Below are 14,657 nucleotides of genomic sequence, written 5' to 3' on the forward strand. Positions count from 1 at the left end.
TGTAAACCTCTTGTTTTAGGAAGTTTCCCTCCATGGTGCAAGGTTTTAATCTCAGAGGAAGCCACTACAAAACACTCTCTCTCCTTCCTGCAACAGTTGGCATTCATCATATTTGCGTGTATTTGAATGTGTGCCCTCCTTTCAGAGGAAGTGGTTCTTCTGTTTTAGTTCTTCACAAACCCGGTGCAGTTTTGGCTCCTTTGAGGTAGCATTGTATGGAGTCAAGGCTGAACTTGAGCTCAGTAGGAAGTTCGATCCTCCTGCTTCACCTCAGTACTAGAGAACACAGGGGTTGGCTACTACACCTGAGATGCATATTTAACCCCTCATACTTAAAGACTTCAAAACTGTTTTAATGTCAGAAAACAGGCAGTGTCTGAGGTCAAAGATTTAGGACCACAAATGTCAAATACAACAAATTGACTTTAAAAAAATTGTCTTTACTGTTGTTTTTTGTTCTGTTGTTTTGTTGTTTTTGCTCTGCTTTCATTGTAGCCAGTGATTGTAAGAGTAAATTTGATAATTATTAATTTTTCCTCCACTTCATTTTGTCATATTTGTCCATTAGGGATTATAAACTGCAGCAGTTGCTACAGTTAATAAACACCTTATTTCTAACAGAGTAGCTTGAAACTAGTCTTTTATCACGGTCCCTTAAAATATCCCAGTGTGGCCTTTCCCATTGTATACCTTTCTGTTAGGAGGACTTGTCCCCTCCCCTTTTAGTCCTGTATCTTTGAGAATTTTCTATCATCTGCCCCTGTCCCTATCTTTCTTTTGAGTGTCCTTTGAAATGTATGGAGGAAAAGGCAAATAGGTTTGAATTACCATTGTGTCTGGGGTTCCCAGAAGTTCTTGCTGTACTTAATGTAGCAGTTCATAAATAAACAATAACTAACACTCCAGTCAGCATGTTCCCTGTTGCACTTTGGGCGCTTCCATGAGTGATGCTCACACCTGGTCTCTAGGAGCTCTTTTTCTGTCGTGGGAAGTTGAGTGGTGGGGATTTCAGTCTACTTGGATAGCTCTCTAAAAGGTTAAAGAGTTAGGGTTGTCTTGGTTATTCGGTTTTTCTTGTCTTCAGGATAGCAACAGTGTTTTGTCAAGCTTTGTGCATTGCCAGGGAAACTCCAAAATAAAAAAACAAAACGACAGTGTGTCGTACCATATGGAGCTGTTACATTTTTCAGTGAAGGGCTTCATTTCATAGAAATGTTTTTCCCTTGAGTTTGAATGTGTATCTTTACATCTGAAACTTGGTGGCAATGTGGATATCTTAAAGTGCTGCCAGCCTTGGCTGATTCAGTGTCTTCAGGTTTCACTTTCATGAGCTGGATATTTCTTGTCTTTCTTTCAAGATTTCCTGCAAGATTTATGCCTTTTAAAATTGCTCTGCTCCTTGGTCTTTGGCTAAACAGACTTTTACTTCTGAGCTAGTTCCATGTTGGAGTTTGAGACATCCTCCCAAGTGAGGGATTTCTGATGCACTTTTTCAGCTTTCCCTAAACTTTGGGCAGGGGTGTGCCTAACGGTAATGTAAACCATTGTAATGATATCCTCATATTTAATGTTGCTTTCAAGCCCTCAAATTGGTGAACCAGGTCACATTTCCATGCTGGTCTCTTCTCCATTCACAGCAGCTTCTCATGGTTGAATCCCTAATTGCTGAGAAGTTGTAAGGTTTAGTTTCTGGTATATCATGTGCAAAAAGCTCTTAGATTTCAGTAAGTATATGGTAGGGTGTGTTTCAGCTCTTCTGGAAAGAAGAGGCAAAGCCAGGTGAGATCGGTGGCAGGGACAGTGAAATGGTGGTGTGGGGGAAGCAGAGATGGGATGTATTTGGTTAGTGTCCAAACATATATCAGGTCCTGGGATCTCAGCTTTGGTCCCTTGATGTTCCTTTCCCTCTAGTTAAATAAGGGCCTCTTGGTAATTTCAGTGGTCTTTGGGCAACACATGTTAATTTATCCTAGACAACTTCCTCTGTTTTGGCCAAGAAAGTACTTCAGGATGTGTGTGCATTTTATAGGGTGCTACTCTGTCCTGTTTAACAGTAGCTTGCTTCTCCATCCTAACCGACCACTTAGCTGTCAGTTTTCCTAGCACTTAGTCCATCTGAAAGAAATACATCTAATGTAAAAACGTGACCATGTAAATTGCTGTTTAGCAGCCTTTAGTGACTGCTTTATCCAAATATGTCCAAATACAGGCTCGTTGTCATTCAGTTAATGAGCTGCCACACTTGCTGCCATGGTGAGGAGTCCAGGGGCAGCTTTAGATTTTTCTCGTTACACTTGATTGTTGATCTCACTGGCTACCCCATGTGTCCGAGTACTAGGATGCTTGTGAGTTGTTAAAAGGACCCAGGTCTCTCCCCAAGTCCAGTCCCAACTGTTAGGCATTTGAATTCCAGAATGCCTGTTGAGCAGTCTTTAGAGGAGACACTTCAGGGCCTGGGAATCCTGTTCTATGTCCTTGTTACTGTAGGAATCATCAGGAGACCAGCAGGATCTAGACCAACCTTGTCACAAACATGGGCTCTCTCACTTGACAGCTGACTTTCAGCAGGTTGTAGTGACATCCTGGTGATTGCTGTGCACAGGAAAGCTGTGACTCCTGCTCTCGGTGCCTTCTGGATGTGGCACTGGAATGAGGCAGTCTGCTTTGGTGTGGGTTCTAATCCCACTGCTGACACCGGAGCATAGGGCTCTGTCCTTGTTCTTTGTATCTCTGTGGCCATCACTCCCTTATCACTTCCTTAGGTCTAATACCTTTCATATGTGTCCCATCCAGATCCATTTCTCCAGCCCAGACATTGTTCCTAAGTGTCCCTCTGCCAACTTCCCACCTAAGCAAAGTATTAGTGGACATTTCAGCTCAGTATCTCCTACACTGTCTGCCACATCCCTTCCTCACATATGCCATTGGCAGTCTTTCCTTTTTTCCTGGTGGCATCTCTATCATTTTTCTGGCATAGTCTGCATCCCTGTATAATTCCTTCCTCATGCTTTGATAGAGCTCATTAGGAAGAGCTCTAGGTCCATCTACAGACCAGATCCACATTATTTCCTGCATCTCCACTGCTCTTGCTGGGAGGAGGGACTGACATTTCTATCCTTGTGGAATTTACTGCAGTGTCACAGTTCTCTTCTTAGGATATAACCAGGATAATCCTTTACACAGTAAAGTTGTTCGGGCTGGAGAGATGGCTCAGAGGTTGAACATACTGACTGTGCTTCCAGAGGTCCTGAGTTCAATTCCCAGCAACCACATGGTGGCCCACAGCCATCTGTAATATGATCTTGGTGCCCCCTCTTCTGGTGTGCAGGCAGAACACTGCACATGATAAATAAATAAATACATCTTTTTTTTTTTTTTTTTTAAAGAGCTAATAGAATTTATTGCTTGGGGAAAAAAGTTGTTCTATGTTTTGCTCAACATTCACTCCCTCAAAGGGTTTAATCCCCCCCCTCCCCCCATCAGGGTTTCTCTGTGTAGCCCTGGCTGTCCTGGAACTCACTCTGTAGACCAGGCTGGCCTCAAACTCAGAAATCCGCCTGCCTCTGCCTCCCAAGTGCTGGGATTAAAGGTGTGCTCCTTCCCTCAAAGAAAGAAAGCTAGTAACCCCTGTCTGCCCTCTGATGTCAATAACTACCTCCTGAGCATAATTTATAATCAAATGAATTACACAACTTATCTTTTTCTTCCTGTTATACAGGTTGAATATGTTGTTGCTAAAATTTCTAATCACCAGAGGCTTTAGTGAGTTGTAATCTTTCTGGTAGGAGTTCTTGCTTTGGTGTTGATAGTTGCTGATCAAAGTGTGTCTGCTTAAAGTTGGGGTAGCTGTGACCTTTGATTGAAACTGGGTCTCATTTTGTAGCCCAGGCTATCCTCAAGCTCAGGATTCTCCTCTTAGACTTTCTAAGGTCTGGGGCTGTACTACTGTGACAAGCTAGGTGATAGAAGTAGACAAGACAGAATAATGTTGCTACATTAACTAAGTCTTCATTTCACAAAAGATTTCTCCTTAGCAGAGCTAGGTATGGTGATGCATATCTATAATCCCAGCAATCAAGATGCTGAGGCTGGAGGGTTGCTGTGAGGTCAGCTTGGGCTACATAACAAGGCTTTTCTTTTATCCCCATCACACCCCTCACCTCCATGGTGTGTAATGGTGTTTAGTGTCCTTTTACCCACAGCCTTACTCATTCTAGAGGCAGTGATGGAGTTCTTCAGAGATTCATAATTGGTTAGGTCCCTGAGAACAATTTTTTTTGGTTTTGTTTTTGTTTTTTGAAACAGGGTTTCTCTGTGTAGCCCTGGCTGTCCTGGAACTCACTCTGTAGACCAGGCTGGCCTTGAACTCAGAAATCCGCCTGTCTCTGCCTCCCAAATGCTGGGATTAAAGGTGTGGGCCACCACACCTGGCTCTGAGAACAGTTTTATTATGGCATCACAATGCTTAGCCATAGAGCATTGAAGTTGCATATCTCCCACACCCAAGGCTTAGAGACATCACCCACCATGCACAAAGAGAAGGAAAGAGCCAGATGGAGTAGGGTTTTGTATAGGTGTGGAACATTCTCTTCTGGAGAGAGGCCTCTGGGAGCTCTTGAAACTGTCAAGATTTACAAGACTTCCCCACAGATTACATAAGCAGTCAGGCTTGCTGGGGAGAAGAGAATCTCCAGCCAGCCACATTGCCTGTTGTTTGGGTGGGAATGATAAGGATTCGGCTTGTGCTGGGGTGGAGTTTTCAGGGATGCTTTTGCCTTTGAGCCATCCTTGGTCCCGTAAGTAACCCTCAACAATACTGTGAACACCCCAGCAAACTCACTGGTTCAGTGTGCTGCATTTCTAATCAGAAAGCGCTTGGTTGCACTGTAACACTGAGCTGATATTGCACCAACGGGATCATCTCTTGTCTTTCTTGAACGAATAGATGCCCAATCTAGAATGAATAGATGTCTGTTCCTCTTTTCTCAAGACACACAACAGTTCGATTTCTTTCTCCTCTTATTCACTTCTAGTCTTTTTGTTTTTGTTTTTGTTTGTTTGTTTGTTTTTTAGACAGGATTTCTCTGTGTAGCCCTGCCTGTCCTGGATCTCACTCTGTAGATCAGGCTGGCCTCGAACTCAGAAATCTGCCTGCCTTTGCCTCTCAAGCGCTAGGATTACCAAACTTTTCTTTTTTACTCTTTCTTATTTTTCTTTGTTTTCCTTTCCCTTTCTCATTTTTTTTTTCCATTCTGTTATTTCCCTTTGATTTCCCTCCTCTAACCTATACCTTCTCCTCACCGGAAGATGGCTTTCATGTTTCTTGTGCGACTCCTGTTGTTTCTGCTATCGTTGGCATGACACCAGAATGGTGCAGCCACCTCTGATCTAATCAGACCACTTGTTTTGGAGCACAGAGCTCAGTCAGCACTGTTTTTCTCTCCTGTAACCAACATTTTCTTTAGCTCTCATGAATTGAAATGGCTTTAAGTGTCATTAATTTGATGCCACTCCTCGCAGCTCTCTAGTTTCATCTTCAGTATTTTATTTATTTGTACAGCAAGCGCCTGCCATTTCCTCTGTGCACCAGGCCCTTCAGACTCTGGAAGGGAGATGCCTAGGGAGACGGTGTCTCTCAATTACACCATGACATCAGCGTCTTCTGTTCCTCTCTGTTTGTACCATAGAACCAATGCATTGAAAAATACTGTAAGGCCTGTCTTCAAACTGTGTGGAGAATTCAGTCCCTTCTGCTGTTTCACTTGCTCACTTGCCAGTTGAAGTGGCTGTCATGTCCAGCCTGGAAGGCCAGACTGTGCCCTACACTTTTCCCTTCCACCTCACTCAAATGCCCTCGCTTTAAGCAAGGCTGCTTCTATTATCCTCCAGACCTGTAAGACCTGGCTATACCTCACATCTCTCCATAAGACTACCCAACACATGCCTGGAGCCACTTTCTCCCTAGAACATAGGCTGGTGTCCTGTGGTGTAAGCACTGAAAGATCCTCTTGCTTATTAACAACATATCAATAGCCACAAATAACAAACACAGAAACAACTTCCTGAAGACACCTGACAGATTCCTCCACGTCCTTCAGGTCTTTACAGTCCACCTTCCCAGTGGGGCCTATGCTGAGCACCCCAGTAAAATAACATTCCTTGTTCCACATCCACATTTTGTAGTACCCATCACCTAGCACTTCACATGTCCTGTAGGAACACTTTCTGTGCTTGAGTGTCTTCTCCTCCACTAGAACATTGCTAGCCATACTGGCCTTTTAGACCTTTGGTGTATCCTGCTATAAAAGTTGTTTGCCATGTAGACGATGGGCAGCTGTGGCACAGAGTTCTCATAGACTGGGCACTCATCTTGGGCTTAATAAGTGCTGTATACCAGCACCTGCATGGAGGTCTGAGGACAACTTGGGGAACTGTTTCTCCGTCCACCATCAGATGATTGAATGCAGCAGACCCTTAGGCTTGGCAACAAGCACCTTTACCCACCGAATCATCAGCCCAGGGACTACTTTTAGTTTCCTTAGAAGAGATGATCCTTGATTTTTTTTTTTTTTTGATTTATTTATTTATTTATTATATGTAAGTACACTGTAGCTGTCTTCAGACACTCCAGAAGAGGGCGCCAGATCTCGTTACAGATGGTTGTGAGCCACCACGTGGTTGCTGGGATTTGAACTCCTGACCTTCGGAAGAGCAGTCGGGTGCTCTTACCCACTGAGCCATCTCACCAGCCCGAGATGATCCTTGATTAATGGACTGTACCTTCCAATCAAATAAAACCTAAGTCACATTATCGTTTTTGGTTTCATTTTTTTTTCTGCATGAATATGTGTGTACTATGTGCATGGGTATGTGTGTTCAAATGTGTGTGTGAGTAATGTGCACGTGGGGACCAGAGTTGACACTGAGTGTCTTCCTCAATCAGAATTCCCATTATTTGCTGAGGCATGGCCTCTCATTTTATCCAGAGCTCACTGACTATCCAGTCTATCCAGCCAGTTTGCCCTTGGATTTCCTCAACCTCCAATCCCAGAGGACCGTGATTGCTGTTGGTGATCCAGCTGTGCCCACTGGCTTTTATATGGGTTCTGGAGATCTAAACTACCATCCTCATGCTTGCTCAGTGAATGTTTTATCTGCTGAACCATCTTCCTAGGCCTTTGTTTTGACTTTTTGAGACAGAGCCTTATTTGACTCAGTGTTGTGCAGTCATATCCTCTAAGGAAGTGCTCCCTCTGAGTGGAGGAGGGAGACTCATAGGACTCAGGAAGCTAATGGAGTTTACAAGCTCAGGAGGCTCCTAAAGCACGTAGGGTTCCGTAGCCTTTTTCCCTGTTCATAAAAACAGTAAGCAATTGCTGGGAGAGGAGACTTTCTGGCTGGCTAAGCTGCCTATAAGTTGGGCTTTTGGTGCTGAAGCTGCCTTGGAATCATCATTCACGTTTTTGTATTGAACCTTCACCCAGGCCTCTGTAAGTGACCTTGTTGTACAGGACTATTTTCCCAGCCAAACTGTCTTCATGAGTTAATGAATACCCAGGAGCATAGTTGCATGTGAGGACAAACGAGCACGCAGCTGGGTTTGTTGACTGTTGACATTACCTCATAGATGGAGGTGGCCATTGGTTCCTCAGCTGAGTATCCAGCCACTTCTCTCAGCCAGTAGTATGCAATTCTGAAGTCTTAGTCATTGTCCTGTTACTGTGAAGAGACACCATGACCACAGCAACGTTTAAACAAGAAATCATTTAACTGGGGGCTTGCTTACAGTTTCAGAGGCTTGGTCTATTATTATGGTTCAGAGTACACTGGCACACATGGTGCTGAAGAAGTAGCTGAGAGCTACATGCTGACCTGCAGGCAACAGGCAGAAAGAGACCGGGCCTGGCATGGTCTTTTGAAACCTCAACAGTCCCCCCAACCCCCCAATAACACTTCCTCCAGCAAGACCATGCCTTTTAATCCTCCTAATTCTTTCAAAGAGTCCCACTGCCTGGTGACTAAGCATTCAAATATATGAAACTATGGGGGCCATTTTGATTCAGAGCTCCACATCTGCTTTTTATTACACATAGCCTTGGGGTCTCAGGAGGGATACAGTATATAGGCTGGGGAATATAGAGGATGGGGAAAGGAATCCATCTCTGGAAGGTAGAGACCATCCGGTCTATACATTAGATTTACTTACACTTCTGTCAGCAACCTCTCATACAAGCTCTCTAAATAAGCTCAAGAAAATTATTAATTCCTCACAGAGATTCAATCTTTTGATTTGTCATTGACACTCTATGAGAACAGGGGTAGACATTGCTTAGTCCCCCACCAGGAGAAAGTTTTCCCAACAGATGCCCAGTTTACAGGAGTAAATAAAACTGTGTTCACAAGAGACTTAAGATATCTCTCAACAGAGGAATGGATACAGAAAATGTACATCTATGCAATGGAATACTACTCAGCTATTAAAAACAATGACTTCATGAAATTCATAGGCAAATGGATGGAAATAGAAAATATCATCTTGAGTGAGGTAACCCAATCACAAAAGAATACACATGGTATGCACTCTGATAAGTGGATAGTAGCCCAGAAGCTCAGAATACCCAAGATACAATTCACAGATCACATGAAGCGCAAGAAGAAGGAAGATCAAAGTATGGATACTTCTGTCCTCCTTAGAAGCAGGGACAAAATACACATGTTCAACAAGGAAGAACAAATTTACAGCACATTGGAGCCCAAAGGTGAGTCTCTGATGGAGGTCAGCCAGACCTGCATCTCTTGGATCAGGAGAGATGACTGGGGAAGACATACAGGTCAGCGTGGAGAGTCTGGGCTGAACTCACTTCCTTAGTCATACTGACAGGAAACAGAGACCTGGACATAGATGCCAGCCATTGAAAGAAAAGTCAGGACCCTTTGAAGTCACAGAAGGCAGGTATCTCACACTATAGAAGGAAATAATGAAGAACAAATTCTGATTGGTGATTGTTAAACCATGATACCAAACAAGCATCTATACTAATAACAATTCCAGTCTAGCAAGTGACCCCAGCTCAGGAATATGTTATCTGAGTACTTCCTATCCCACTGGGAGAGATGCATCAGGTCTCTGGACACTGTCCATACCTATGGCAGTACAGCATCAGACCTGTTAAGGGCCCACAGCAATAGGACCCAGAGGGAAAATTTGTGAGCACACACAATGGGTACTTGTCTTCCCTAATTGCAAGGGGCTCAGTAACCAACTTCCATTTAATTACTGGCAGCTGAAATCTAGGAGGTGCCTCTTTCCCACCTGTAGGAAGAACACAGCCAGTGAGAGACTGTGGAAGCAGTCATATTGTGGGAGTGGAAAAATCCCTTGGTCAAACCCCAGGGAAGTTTCTTTCTTTTTTTTTTTTTTTTTCTCAAGCACAAAAGAGATTTATTTATCCCAGAGGGATAAAGAGCAGGGAATGAGAGATAAAGGCAGGAGAGGGGATGAGGGAGAGGGGAAGGGAACAAGAGGGGGTGCTAGGGAAGTTTCTTGAACTGTTACTGCAGCTCAGGGAACAGAAGAAAACACAATGGAAGATTGTATGTAAAGAGGACTAACTGGCGTTTGTAGGTCTGTTCTCAGCAGGGACCTTCTGTGTGACATCTCTCTCTCTGTGGGGAATCAGAATCAGGTTTCCATCACCTCCATCAAGAGGGCAATAAATCTTTCTATTATTTCCTTTATGCTTTATGATAGAGTTAATGTCAGCACATACGCCCCAGTGCCTTTGGATACATCTTTTCTCTAATGAGGCAGGGTACTTTTATATTTTGGCCTTGAGATCACTAGGGAGACAAGAAATTAGACCCTGCCCTTTCTTACCTTTATTTCTTCCACACCAGAAAAATCACCACAGTTCCTACCACCAAGGTTCCAAGAACCAGGCCGATGAGAATTGCTATGATGGGGATGGTTTGTGGAGGCTCTGAGGAGAGAAAGGAAGAGTGAGGAGTCTGACCCTAGCTATCAACCCTGATCCTGCTGTAGTTCATCAAAAAGCTCATGCAATTCCTGACAGCAGTATATGTGCTCACACCCACTCCTTACCCCATTTTAGAGTGAGAGGCTCAGGTAACCCTTCATGGTGCACATGACATGTGTATCTCAGCTCTTCTCCAGGGGGAACCACCACAGCTGCCCACTTCTGGAAGGTTCCATCCCCTGCAGGCCTGGTGTCTGGCAGCTCCATGTCCTGAGTGTGGTTGTTCCCATCTCTCTTCCAGGTCAGGGTGATGTCAGCTGGGTAGAATCTCAGGGCCCAGCACCTCAGGGTGACATTCCCTTCAGGTGTTACTTGGTGGGTCACATGTGTTTGGGGGGCATCTGATGGGAACAATTGGAAAATTCATGTATTTTGCACTCCTCCAGGGGCCTGAGCAGTGCTCATGGGATCATTCCTGGAAAGGATGGGAGACTTGGATGAGGGAGGGAGCAGAGTCCACACAGAAGCGTAAACTCAGGTTCTGGATGATCTATTCCTTGGATTATTTTACAATAACCATGAGCCAACACAGAACAGGAAATACTAGACAAATAGACTTCTCTCTGTGACTGGGGAGGGGGTCTAGGGACTCAGCAACCCTGGAGTCAGCCATTCAATGCCATCGTGCATGGACAGTGATCAGGCCTGAGAGAGGCCATGATGCACTATGCAGATGGAAGGGAACTGCTGCTTAATGGACACACTGAACTGTCATGGGAGAAGGCTGAATCCTCTGGAGAGTCCCTCTCTCATGTTGAGTCAGGACACCGAGGAGCTCTCTTTCCCCTTTGATGCAAGACAGTGTAAGCATTCCAGCTGCTCCCTGCTGAGGAGGAGGCCTCAGGGAGGCAGGAGCTACAATGTCAGAAAGCAGAAGGGGTTGTCAAAGGCCTCTCTTACCAGAACGCAGCAAGGTCTCCTTTCCAAGCTCCAGGCATCTAAGAAGCCTTTCTGTGCACTCCCCTAGCAGGTAAGTCCTCCAGCCTTCTGCTGAGCCTGCATTCACCAAGTCTGTCTTCATGCTTTCAGCTGCCTCTCCCTGTGTTGTCCAGGAGTTCAGGTCCTCATTCAGGATGATGTAATCAAAGCCATAGTAGGTGAACCGGTAGTGACCACCGAGGAAGCTCCCATCATTAGCCACATTGCAGCCAAACACTTCCTGCAGGAAGTGATAATCTGCCCCACCCCCATTAAGTCTGGTCACTGTGAGGCTTCTCTTCCATCCCGGGATTTGTCCCCAACTAAACCCCTAACCAGATCACAGTCTGTGGTTCTCTCAGGTCAAAGGTCTCCAGGGGTCCCTTCGACTATGGCTGAATCTATGATTTGGGGACCTAGAGTGGAGCTTATTGGGCCAGACCAGGGGGACATTGAGGGCTTATGACCTCAGCCCTGAGATGACTCACCCTTTTTGCTCTGTTCATTGAACATCACCATGTACCTAAGAAGTCTTTGGTTTGTCAGTGACAAGCGCAGGACTTGTGCTGTCTCCTTCTCCCAATATTCAGGTGGTTCCTGCTCCATCCATGCAGCCCGAGGTTGCATCCTTGCAGTCGGTTCTTTGCTGTCAAATCCCTGATACTGTATGGAGTCTATGTAGCCGACCTGGATGGACCGGGACTCCAACATGCCAGGCTTCAAAATCACAATATTGAAAGTCTGCAGCCAGTGTGAGCCTGTGGGTGGGGCACATCGAGACCCTGGCTCTTCAGCCTAGTCCCAGAGCAGGTTGGTAGGGAGCAGAGCAGGGGTGGTGGTGTGTGTCTGTGGACCTGACAAGCAGGAGAGGGTCAGGGGTGATCCAGCTCGGGGATCAGGAAGGGTCTGGTTATGCAAGGGAGAAGATGCAGAGATGAGAATTCCAGGTGCTGTGTTCTGCTCGCCCAAAATCCAATTCCCTCCAGTCCCCGCACCCACCTGCACAATACTGGGTCAGGTCCAAGGCCACCAAGAGGAGGAGGAAGTTGCAGGGTCCAGGGTTCATCATCTTTCAAGATGAGTGGAGTCTCAATGGGGACTGGTATCTCTTTATAACCCGGATGTGGCTGATGCTGATTGGCTTCTCTTAGATTTCCCAAGGGTAGTGATGTAGACCTGATGGAGTGGGCCTTCAAGAGATTAATTCCTGGGGGTCAGTGATTTCTAGAGTCCTGCTTCCCCATCTTGCACCCACTTCTGCAGCCTGGTACTCTGGCATCTGTGTCTAAGCACAAGTCTATCTTTCTGGTTCAGGTCACAATATCCTTGAGTCCTTGACTAGAGGCCAGTAAGTCAGCGGTTGTCAAATGTTTCAATGTCAGAATCTTAATACATGCTTAGACTTTGTTTATCCTTCTGTGGTGACTGTGCTTGTGTGGATTATATTAATCCATGTCTATCATGGTAGGAACTGGAGGTTTTGAGAGTTTTCATTCAATGCAGATATTGATAACTAATTGCATGTAAGCTGAATGAAAAGAGAAAGAACAATTTCCCGAAACGAAATGATGCTGCCAGAAGAACCTTTTGGATATTTAATATTTTTTTGGAGTCCTTATTTTCAGCTTCCCCACTGTAGATCATAGGATTTTGTGTCTTCCTTCTAGAATTTTTTTTTTTTTTTATATTTGAAACAGAGAAAAATGCAGGTTCACAGGTATATTTTAGGAGAAACAATCTTAAGGCTCCGTTTTATTTGTATGTATTTTGGTGAGTCTCTTTGTGTGTGCAAAGAACTCATAGGCTCCAGAAGAGATAGTTGGAAACCCTGGATCTGGCATTAAGGAGCATGTGACCTGCCTGACGCAAGGGCTGGGAAATCAGCTGTGGTCGTCTGCAAGAGCAGCAAGGGCCTTTCATGTTAGTTTTCTTTTGAAACATCATCTCAGTATGCAGCCTGGCTGGCCTGGAAGTGGCTATGTAGACCAGGCTGGCCTAGCACTCAGACATCCATGCTACTGGCTCCAAAATGCTTGTAATAAAAGGAATTTGCCCACCAAGTGGGTAATTGTTAATTTTTCACATTGATAAGTCACTAAATGGGCACAGGTGGTACTTCCTCAAGGTTGTTCTCACTGAGGACAGCAAACATCATTGAATCCTTCATTATTGGCTGCATTCACATCTGTAGGAGAATCTTGGACACTGAATGGATGCCAAGTTAATGAATGTTATTTTGAAGTAGAACATTCTTTGACAAAGTCCTTTCAGTAAAAATTTCAAAACCTCAGGCATCGGCCGGGTGTGGTGGCGCAGGCCTTTAATCCCAGCACTCAGGAGGCAGAGGCAGGCGGATTTCTGCGTTCGAGGCCAGCCTGGTCTACAAAGTGAGTTCCAGGACAGCCAGAGCTATACAGAGAAACCCTGTCCTGAAAAACCAAGAACCAAAAAACCAAAACCAAAACCAAAACCAAAAAACAACAACAAAAGACAAACCACCCTTAAGTTGTCAGTGAAGAAGTCAGAAGTCAAGTGTCCAAAATCACTAATGTTATCTGGGGAGCTTAGATATTATCTTTGTTGTAGTCAACTAGGTAAGGGATCAGTTGCTGATGAATGGAATTTTTTTGTTTGTTTTTATGCTGTGGGAGGAACAATACATTTCTAACTATATTGCAAAGGAGTTCAGGCTGGGCAGGACCAGCCCTGTGTGGCAGCAGATGCAGGTTCAACATTTTGGAGAAATAGTTGTTCCTTAGGCAGGTCCTTTATTCAGCTATCTGGAATGAGATCCACTACCTGTAAATGAAGAGAGTCTAGACTGGCTGCTGTACAGTTCTGTGCAGTTTGCAAAACCTCTGTTCATGCCACTTCCAGTGATGTGACTCTGAGTTCAGTCCTGGCTGGTCACAATTCAGTCCTGGTTGGAGGCTCTGGGCTCAGGGCAGGAAATGCTGCTTTGAGATGTCAGCTTCCAGCACTCTGCAGCCTATGATTTGCCTGGAGGGGAGGATTTCCTTTTGGGAGTCTTGGAACAGCTTGAGTGATTCCCTGGTGATCACCTGTTTTGTTTTCTGATCTCTTATTAACAGCCTTCCCAGTGCTGCTGGCATATGTGACTCAGTGGATTATCCAAAGCAGTGCTTCTCAACCTTCCTCATGCTGGAACACTTTAATACAGTTCCTCATGTTGTGGTGACCCCAACTGTCAAATTACCTTTTTTGCTACTTCATAATTGTCATTTGTATTTTAATCTCAATGTAAGTATTTTTGGATACACAGGTTTGCCAATGAGGTAGCAACCCACATGTTTAGGACCACTGATTTAAAGTGCTATGGTTAGGTCATTGTTGAGAACTAGGTCTTAATTAAGTGTGTAAGTCTATGGAATCCTTATTTCTCTGATTCTGTTAAATGACATGGATTTCATGAACATGAGACTGTTACAGTGACTCTTTATAGCAATACAAATCCTAAGACAGTGTAAAATACTATTTAATACTAAAAATATTCTCTAACAGAATTCTTCTAATGTAGCAGGGAATGGTGGTGCAGGCCTGTAACACCTGTCATTGGGAAGCAGAGGAGTTCAAACCTTCCTGAACTAGAGGGGATTCATTTCTTTTTTTTTTTTTTTTCCCTTGGTTTTTTGAGACAGGGTTTCTCTGTGTATCCCTGGCTGTCCTGGAACTCACTTTGTA

The 14,657-nt window shown here is 44.6% G+C and overlaps 2 protein-coding genes across 3 annotated transcripts in view; both read right to left on the bottom strand.

Annotated features, from left to right (window-relative positions):
* The window catches only part of LOC110283719 (E3 ubiquitin-protein ligase TRIM39), a 529,744-nt gene that overhangs the window by 18,248 nt on the left and 496,839 nt on the right, over positions 1 to 14,657 (bottom strand). The window lies entirely within an intron of this gene.
* On the bottom strand, positions 9,812 to 12,093 carry LOC110283729 (HLA class I histocompatibility antigen, A-25 alpha chain-like). 2 transcript variants are annotated; one of them, XM_021149184.2, is made up of 5 exons: positions 11,955 to 12,093; positions 11,444 to 11,713; positions 10,938 to 11,213; positions 10,103 to 10,378; positions 9,812 to 9,980 (listed from the first exon to the last, which is right to left on the bottom strand). In XM_021149184.2, exons 1-5 carry the CDS (start codon positions 12,022 to 12,024, stop codon positions 9,880 to 9,882), a joined length of 993 nt encoding a protein of 330 aa, XP_021004843.1. In that variant the 5' UTR covers positions 12,025 to 12,093; the 3' UTR covers positions 9,812 to 9,879. The 2 variants fall into 2 exon arrangements, with proteins under 2 accessions (XP_021004843.1, XP_029327091.1); XM_029471231.1 differs by having other exon boundaries at positions 11,444 to 11,583; positions 11,951 to 12,024.

Source organism: Mus caroli, chromosome 17, assembly GCF_900094665.2.
Source record: "Mus caroli chromosome 17, CAROLI_EIJ_v1.1, whole genome shotgun sequence".
Taxonomy (NCBI): Eukaryota; Metazoa; Chordata; class Mammalia; order Rodentia; family Muridae; genus Mus; species Mus caroli.